Consider the following 10000-nt stretch of genomic DNA (forward strand, 5'->3'; position numbering starts at 1 on the left):
TATTAATTTATTGTTTTTCTTATGTTGTAATAGACATTTTGTGCTTTCTCATTTCACAGTAGACATCCAGATATATGTGAATGGATTTTGTAGACTATATTGGATTAGGTTGTGTGTTATCATGTCAAGTGGATTGTGGGTGGCATGAATATGGGGGACTCGGGTATGGTAGGATGATTTTAAGAATATCACTAGGCTGAATTAATTACAGTAGAGGTGGATCGGCTGCATACATGCTTGGTGGGGAGTTGGTAGGAATACTATAGCTAACTTTCAGTTGTTGATGTTAGCAAAGAAAAAAAAAAAGAACCTGTGAAGAGAAAATTAGTTTATATTATACCTGTCCCTATGTGACTTACCTGCAAGATTTTTTTTTTCACTTTATTTGCTTTACGAAAGAAGCCCTTGGAGCTCCTATGTCCAGCATGGCGCCCTCTCATTGGAGGTCGCTGCTGGAGAGGTCAGGGGAGGGTGGTGAAGAGGGGTTTTGAAAAGAGGAGGAGGAGGAGGAGGAGGGCATAGAAGATAGAGACATGTGCTTGAAAGGAGCGAGGGAATGAGTGGAGGGCAAAGACGAGGAGGTGCTAGGGAAGTTGGAGGAAGGAAAGGAGGACACGGTCGAGGAGGAGGACGGCCTAGGGAGGGGGAAGGCTGAGATGGAGTTCGGGAAGAGCTTCTGAAGGGCAACCTGACGCTTCCTGCGGCCTGGGGAGCGGAGGGAGTCCCAGTAGGACTTCTCGGCCATGGCGCCCACTAGGTCCATGTAATCGCAGCCGTGGGAGAGGCCCCCGTTGATGTAGCACGTGCGTTTCCTGTCAGCGAAGCAGAAGGAAGACCCGCAACCGTAAGCCAAAGACGAAGGACAAACAAAAAGCCATAAATCACAGAGGGTCTGAGGGAGACCAGGCCTTGACCTCCTCAAAGCGGTGGCATGTTGTATAACCTTTATTCTATTGGACCCCCGAGAATGAAAGAGGCATCTAGACACCGAGACCCCTCTCCTATTGGAACCCCCCCCTCCTTCATGAGCTGAATAAAATAACCCGATTATAAGTCATACCACCGTTTCCAGGCACGTCCCTCAATACCCGAATTACCTACAGATACTTTCTATGACATACATACACTGATAGATTGTCGTATAAACGTCATGATACACAATAAAGGACAAGTACACACACACGGAAATGCTCGAGGTTTCTTACACTGCAACCACAAAGATTGTATACAGTCGAACAAGAACCTGCCACAAACTAATGTGCGTTGGCGTTCATAGTTCTTTACATTCACTTAGGTATTATCCCCACTTAGAATAAGAATTACCTGTCAGTAATCTCAGAGCTTGTTTGATAGTGGTACTGCAGAGAAATGTGGGAGTGTGTAGGGCTTGCCAAGAACTTTAGGCCATTAGCACATTAGTTTATGGAATGCTGTCTCAGATTCGTAAAATCATTGTCTTTATCATTGTATTTATCTATTCTGTTCCATTTCAGACAGAGTACGAATGATACATATAAGCAAATCTACCTTCAACCCTTCGCTACAATGGGTCCTTTTTGATAAAACAAAAATGGTTTTCTCTAATAAAAGTTTCTAAAATCAGGGAGTCCCCAATATTCGGAACAAAAAGTTGAAAAATCTAGAAAATTTTGGATTTCAGAAAAAAAAAAAATCTAGTGGTCGGATATATTTCTGATAACTGTTTCTGTTCCAAATACTGCCCATTTTTGGGAAGTTTGAAGGTTTTCAGCAGAGATTACCTGTAATAACATATGTCGTTAACCAGAATCAAATCTTTAAGGGACATGACACAAGCCAAGGGGTGAAGATTACGCCAACCTTCACCCCCTTGAGTACTGTGACGTCACAGCTGAATAAAAACCGACTGACGTCAGCCAAAATAAAATGTTTAAATGACGTCCGTAGATGTAGCGAAGACGTTGAAAGTGATTATTGCAAATACATAGGACCGAAGGAGCATACATTACACGTTAGAATAAAAAGATAAAAGTGACATATGGGGATGCATACTCAATTTATTAGCAAATGCTCTAATGCAAATACCTGAAGCTGCAAATATATGTGTAAATATATCTTTCGTTGTTGTTAAATCAATATATTCGATAAACAAAAACACTTAGGTTTCACGAAAATTACCGTATATAAGAATATATTACATACTCTATGATGAAAGATATATTGACTAATTCCATCTTGCAATGGATCATGTTTACATGTCAGTAATGGCACAAAAATATTTAGATAAATGTAATGAACAAAGAGAAGCAAGCAAGACACGCTTTTAAGAACTGCGTACCTATGATCTATGACAAATAAGTTTTCAAATTAAAAAAAAAATAAGGTAGAAAAAAACCGTAGGCGATTGAGCAAACACTTGTACATTGAGAAAATACAAAACTTACAATAGTTGGATAAATGAAACTTTTTGAAAATGAATAAGGGGACAAATAGCTGTCCCATACTTTATCGGTCAATTTCATTTATCTATCTTTTATTATTATTATATATTTTTTTAGATTACTACTGATTATTGTCACCCAACTCTCACCCCCAGCTCATTGGGGGCGACGATGGTGCCTTTTGTTCGATGAAATATTAAACAGAAATTTGGTCGCAAACAACCTTACCACGACCAAATATGTATAAAAGATTGCCCCTTGAAGATGGTCAAGCCATCTCGAATTGAAAGAACCGTCAAACGTCTAGACATAACAAAATATGTAAAGGGCCGCACCGCACTGAAGGAGTCGAAACATGCTCATACATACAATTCTCACTATTGGGAATCTCTGAAATTCAGAAGTCTCCAATGTCCAAAACAAAAACGGTTTTTGAAAATATGAGGCGCCCAGAGACAGAGGGGCATCCCCGCTGCCACTTACTCTGGTTTCGAGTTCAGTACGGACCGTGAAAAGCGGAAACCTCCTCTGTGTATGAGTATATCCGTGCCTTACTCGAAACTAGTTAAAGTGGCGGTGATGCCCCTCTGTTTCTATTCCCTTCATATATCGAAATACAAGAGAGTGCTTCTGGTACCGGAACTTTCTAGATTTGGGAAATTTTTCGGTTTTTTTTTTTCTGGGGGGGGGGGAGATTTTTTAATCTTAGAGATTCCCAAAAATGGAACTATCTATAAAATCTAAAACAAATCTATGGATATGTGTACATTGGGTAAACACAATTTCATTGTTTTATTATTGTTAGGTTAGTTTATTTTCATTTATTGAGATTTACGTCAAAATTACACCTCTACACCATAATTAACTTTCAACATGATTCAGTGTTTAATTGAACTAACTTAACCTTAACTAAGCTTGGTTAAGCTAGGTTAAGCTGACCTGACCAGACCTAAGCAAGGCCTTTGGGGTATTAAAGATTAAGGTAAAGATATACAAAGAGTATTCCTTATATCATCAGACTAAGACCAAACGTTGTAATAGTGCACTATTATCATATTCTATCTATCTATCAAGTTGATCAATTTACCTATTGATAAATTAGCATATTTATTTGGTTTTGCACTCATTTACTCGTTCATTTGTTTATTTACCTATTTATTATTATTTTCTTGTGCGAAGCTTATAGAGATTTTCGTCGAAAAGAGTTTACTGAGAGAGAGAACCTACCTGACGATGGGGACCGAACTCTCGGCAGGTTCCGGCCCGGCAGCCACTTCGGGGCCGTAGACCAGCCGCCGGAGAAGAACCAGGTCGCGTAGACGCTCCGGTAGACCCACCATGTCGCTGTGGACGGAAAACAGATTTGTGAGACAGATAGACAGATAGAAAGATAGATAGATAGATAGATAGATATAGATAGATAGATATAGATAGATAGATAGATAGACACAGACAGACAGATAGATAGATAAATAAATAGATAGATAGATAGATAAATAGAGAGGTACATACATACATATATACATACATACATACATACATACATACATACATACATACATACATACAACATACATACATACATACATACATACATACGTACATACATACATACACATACATAAATACATACATACATACATACATACATACATACATACATACATACATACATACATACATACATACATACATACATACATACATACATACATACATACATACGTACGTACGTACGTACATACATACATACATACATACATACATACTCGTACATACATACATACATACATACATAAACTTTGTTGTCATTGAATTAAAAAGGTGATAGCTACCATGACATGTGAGGTCTTCAAAATCTAACATCTGTACTCGAATACACACACACACACACACACACACACACACACACACACACACACACACACACACACACACACACACACACATACACACACGACTCGGTGGTGTGGTTGGTAATGTCCCCGACTGTCACTACGTGGTCCGGGTTCGAATCCTGCCCATGGCTGAAAGTATTTCAGTATCGCTGCGCTTCGAGTCGTTACTCCAACTCTCGTGGGCGGGGAGTTGTGTGTGTGTGTGTGCGTGTAAGGTCACAGCATCACCCATAGATCGGTCATACGAGCTCTGAGCTCACTTTCGTGAGGGAAATAGCTGTCGTTCACGAGTCCAGCACGTGATTCAAAGACCAAAGTGAATACACAAACACGCATGCATACACAAAGTTGAGGTTATGGCTTCCGCTGAGCAAACTTTATACTGGTTTAGGCGGAACATTTCCACTGAAGGTCACAGTTCTGTCGACTAAATCCCGAAGGGAGTTCTCAAACCCAAATAGAGTCGTCTAGCAGAACAAAATCCTTGAAAGAGTTCATTCGCTTAAGTGGCCTATACTATGCTATATATATATATATATATATATATATATATATATATATATATATATGTATATATATATATATATATATATATATATATGTATGTATATATATATATATATATGTATGTATATATATATATACATATATATATACATACAGTATATGTATATACATATATATATATACATATATCATATATATAATATACATATCTATACACATATATATACATATATATGTATATATATATATATATATATATATATATATATATATATATATATATATATATAGTTCTGGTTAACGTAGAATGGTTTTGTTTAGTTAAGGAGTGAAGGAGATGAAGAGCAGTGGAGATGTAAACACTTTCCACCGCGAGCGAAGTCTGAACCAGACTTTTCGGAAGAATTTGGAAGAAGTCGTAAACAGAACTGAAGAGGAGATCGTGATTCAGATTCGTCACCGTCTTTCATTGACCACAAGACGACTACGATCCATTCATAAATTTGGTTTTCTTTGTCGCCATGCGATTTTATTCAGCTGAAGGGGGTGAGCCACCTTTGTTATGATCATGTTATCTGTATGTTTTGTTTTGACATACGATGGACAATTTTAATAACATGAGGGTAATAACCAGGGCTGAGGGGACTAGAAGCAATGATGATAAATTTTAACTTATTGAACGAGTCTCGGTTTTCGAGTATAGCAGTTATCATTTCGTATTGATGAAATCATAAACATTTCGTACGCTCTCACAAAAGTATTATACATTCATTTATAATAAATATTAACGTTTTAAGAATTTCAGTGTAAAATTCATATGAATCAATAATTCATATATTTACTTAATCTTTAGAACTGGATGATTAGAAATGTTTCAGAAAATTTCTTAACGAATCGACTTTGTCGACTGTTTTGTTTACTTTGTGTTCTACTGAGCAAACTGACCGAGTTGTGTATTTTCTAAAAGGTTATTGCCGCAAGTGATTCAATCCCGATTCATGTGTGCCGATTGTGATTTGTGAAACGCCACATTGTGTTTAATTGTGATTAGAAAAATTTGTGTTTAGAGGTTGAAGAGAAGAAAACAGTTCTAATGAACGACTAAATAAGTACGTCTGTAGTCAAACCCATTAACCAAGAATGGAGATTTTTCAGCTGAATAAAATACATTGGCGTTAATTAAAATGAGCGACTAAAGCTGTAAATCACATCTAAAATAGTAACATTTGATCATTTTCATTTTCTTCCATAACTCCCACATCAAAAATATTACATTGATTCACTGACAGACACACCTACGTGGAATGGAAATTGGACATAGTTATCAGAGTGGATTCTGCAGGTCTTTCCAGTTCTCGTTCTCAGAACGTGAGAGAACGCACGTGCCGGAAAGAGGAGCAGAATATGTTACGACGAGCTCAGCCCTAATGGTCCTGTACAAGACCGTACTATCCCTCCTTACCAGCGCGCACTCACAGAGGCACACACACATATAACAGAAACACACACACACACACACACACACACACACACACACACACACACACACACACACACACACACACACACACACACACACACACACACACACACACACACACACACACACACACACACACACACACACACACACACACACACACACACACACACACACACACACACACACACACACACACACACACACACGCAAACACGCACGCACACGCAAACACGTACACACACACACACACACGCGCGCGCGCAGATATATATATATATATATATTTGTATATATATATATATATATATATATATATATATACATGTATGCATATACAAACACACACACACACATACACACACACGCACACACACACACACACACACACACACACACACACACACACACACACACACACACACACACACACACACACACACACACACACACACACACATATATATATATATATATATATATATATACATATGTTTAAATGTGTATGTATGTATGTATGTATGTATGTATATGTATGTATGTATGTACAGTATGTATGTATGTATATGTATGTGTACATATATGAATACATACATGTAGAATATAGGTATCCTGTGTTTAACTTGGGGAAATATAAGACAATGTGAGTATCTGTCACATTTTTAACTAAGGTGGAAAAAAGATGCATCATGAAAATATACATCTTGTAAAGATATTTTTTGTATACACAGCTGGGAAATGAGGAAAAATATATGTGTAAACCGCAACAGGGAAAACATCTTCACAGTCTTTCCTTTTTTTTTTTTTTTTTTTTTAGTATTTCCTCATTTGAAAAGCCCAGAAATTTCTTGAAGGAAGAATATATCATACAGATTAAAATGGAAAAAAAATCCAAGTCTGAACCCATCAAACTTGAACCTTTAAACTGATCGAAATCTAGCCAGGTTAGGTAGGCAGTTAACTAGAAGAATCTCTTACTTATGCAACGTGTTCATGTTACCACAATAGTTAATTTCCCGAGAACGGCTTAGTGGATCGTCTCTATTACCTTCCTCTCCAAGGAAAATATGAAAACAAAGGCAGGTTTACGCCTCCCCTCGACATCCCGGCTACACTGTGCTGCACTTTGCAATTGTTTGCCTTAACTCTCTCTCACGTTTCTTCTAAATTTGCGATCACCATCGAGTGGCCATTGCTCTCAACGTATCCGCCAGCTTCTGATGATGAGACCATGTTGTCAACTGTTTTCATTTCATCAATTCCTCTGGGTCTTGTTCTTCTGTAAGCTGTGTATTTCAATGCAGTGAAGATGTGTCTATATGTATATACATGTTTACTTGCTTATGTACATATATATATATATATTATATATAAATATATGTGTATATATCTATATACATATATATGTATATATATATATATATATATATATATATATATATATATATATATATATATATATATATATATATATATTTATGACCAAACTCTTCTTTCTAGCTTCAGGTACACTACTAACGTCTACAGATTACTTTACTAACTCAGCTACAATCTTTGACGAGTGAATATCTTGGAAAATTTCTTCTACTCTTTTTGCCATTCTGTCTCTGCATTTAATGATCTCTCCATTTATATATTTGAAAGATATTATTTGCTGTCTACAGATTACTTTACTAACTCAGCTACAATCTTTGACGAGTGAATATCTTGGAAAATTTCTTCTACTCTTTTTGCCATTCTGTCTCTGCATTTAATGATCTCTCCATTTATATATTTGAAAGATATTATTTGCTGTCTCTCTTAACACAGTATGCGCTCGGCCCCTTTAATAATTTTACCTTTCCGAATAGTTACCTCTACTTCAGTCGTATTTCTCTTTCTTTTCTCTGATCTCTGCCTTTTGTTAATAAGCTTGTTTAGTTCTATCCTTCTCTATTTCGTCTCACCTGATTTTAATCTACATAATTCTTCTTTTAATTAGATCGCTTGTAGTTTTAGAGTATTTGTTTTCTATAAGGCTTATTGAAATTTCTACTTTATCTGTCGACTCCCTAATGATATTCACTGTACTCATATTCATACCTTCTACGGTGTCCTTGTTATTTCTTAGAGCTTCAAATCTGTTTTTAACCTCTAACCAAAATTTCTTCTTGTTATCCTTAATCATTACAAGGCTTATTTTCTTTCATAAAACTAGTTAATTTTTTCGGCCCTGAAATTAAATTTAGCTATGTAATCTACCATTCTATGGTTACTACCTATATTTACTTTATTTATGACCGTAACATTGCTACGTTCTTGCTTTCATCTAACATGAAGTCTATTTCGTTCTTTGATGTTCCATTTGGACTTCTCCAACTCCATTTACAACCTACATGCTTTTGGAAGAAAATGTCCATTATCCTCATGTTGTAGGCTTATGTAGAGTTTGCTATCAAAATATGAAACGAGGAAAATCACTTGGGGAGAGTGGTATATCGATGGGTCTTCTAAAAGATGCGGGGAAGGAAATTCACTGTAAATTAGCACAGTTGTATACCCAGTGTTTACGTCATGAAAATGTTCCTGAATCATGGTGCAACGTTATAATTATTTTGCTTCATAAAAACATCAAAAAGGCTTTAGTAATAACCGACCATCTATCTTGTTATCAAATGTGAATAAAATATTCTCTAGGAGCCTTACAAATAGACTAAGTCAAGTTTTAGATGAAAACCAATAAAGAGAACAGGCAGACTTTAGAAGCGGATATTTGACTCTAGACTATTTACAGGCGATGAATCAATCAATCAAGATAACGATAGAACGCAATATACCTTTTTGTTTATCTTTTGTAGGTTACGAGAAGGCCTTTGACTCGATAGAACAAATAGTAATACTAAATTCGCTACGCAAGTGGGGTACAAACAAACAGACCATAAGAATTCTAGAAAGGGCACCATTATAGTTCGACTACATAAAGATACAGAAAAGATAAAAATTGAGAAAAGAGTACGACAAGGCGATACAATATCACCCAAATTATTTACAGCTCGTTTGGAAGAGATTTTCAGAAGATTGAACTGGAAAGAGAAAGGTTTGAAGATTAATGGCGAATATTCTAATAACCCAACATTTGCGAATGACATTATTCTTATTTCAAAAAGAGCATAAGACCTGCAAGATATACTGACTGATCGAAACAAGGAAAGTCTCAAAGATTTAAAAAATGAATGAGTAAAACCAAAGTAATGTTTAACACGAGAGTTGAAAATAAAGAGATTATAATCGATGGTGAGAGTCTTTAAGAAGTTGAATATAATTGTTTAGGCCAGATGTTGAAAGTGACTAAAGATCATGATAATAGAATAAAAAGGCGCATTACAATTGTCTGGAAAATATTTGGTAAATAAAAAAAGATCGTGAGAGGTTCTCTAACCTGTATGTTCGAAACGGAAAGTTTACAATTAATGTATACTGCCAGCAATAATCTACGGGTGTGAGACTTGGAAGCTGACGAAGGCGATGGAGACAAAGCTGAGGAGTTCACAGAGAAGAATGGAGAGATCAATGGTGGGAATAACGCTGAGAGACCGAAAGATAGCAAGTTGGGTGAGAGAGCAGACTGGAGTGAAAGATATTGTGGAAGCAGTAAAAGAGAGAAAATGGAATTGGACAGGTAACTTAGCGCGAACGACTGATGAGCGATGGAGCAA

General features: G+C 36.5%; 1 protein-coding gene across 6 annotated transcripts in view; it reads right to left on the reverse strand.

Moving 5' to 3' along the window:
* The window catches only part of LOC143018058 (uncharacterized), a 220290-nt gene that overhangs the window by 16797 nt on the left and 193493 nt on the right, over window positions 1–10000 (reverse strand). For 5 of the 6 annotated variants that reach the window (XM_076173118.1, XM_076173117.1, XM_076173116.1 and 2 more), the window contains 2 exons: window positions 3648–3764; window positions 360–812 (listed from right to left, as the gene is read on the reverse strand). In XM_076173118.1, coding sequence (XP_076029233.1) covers window positions 437–812; window positions 3648–3764 — 493 coding nt within the window. In that variant the 3' untranslated portion in view covers window positions 360–436. The remainder of the gene's footprint in view (window positions 1–359; window positions 813–3647; window positions 3765–10000) is intronic. The other variant, XM_076173120.1, reaches the window with a different exon arrangement.

Source organism: Oratosquilla oratoria, chromosome 34 (assembly GCF_046742065.1).
Source record: "Oratosquilla oratoria isolate Oo_2021 chromosome 34, ASM4674206v1, whole genome shotgun sequence".
Classification (NCBI taxonomy): domain Eukaryota; kingdom Metazoa; phylum Arthropoda; class Malacostraca; order Stomatopoda; family Squillidae; genus Oratosquilla; species Oratosquilla oratoria.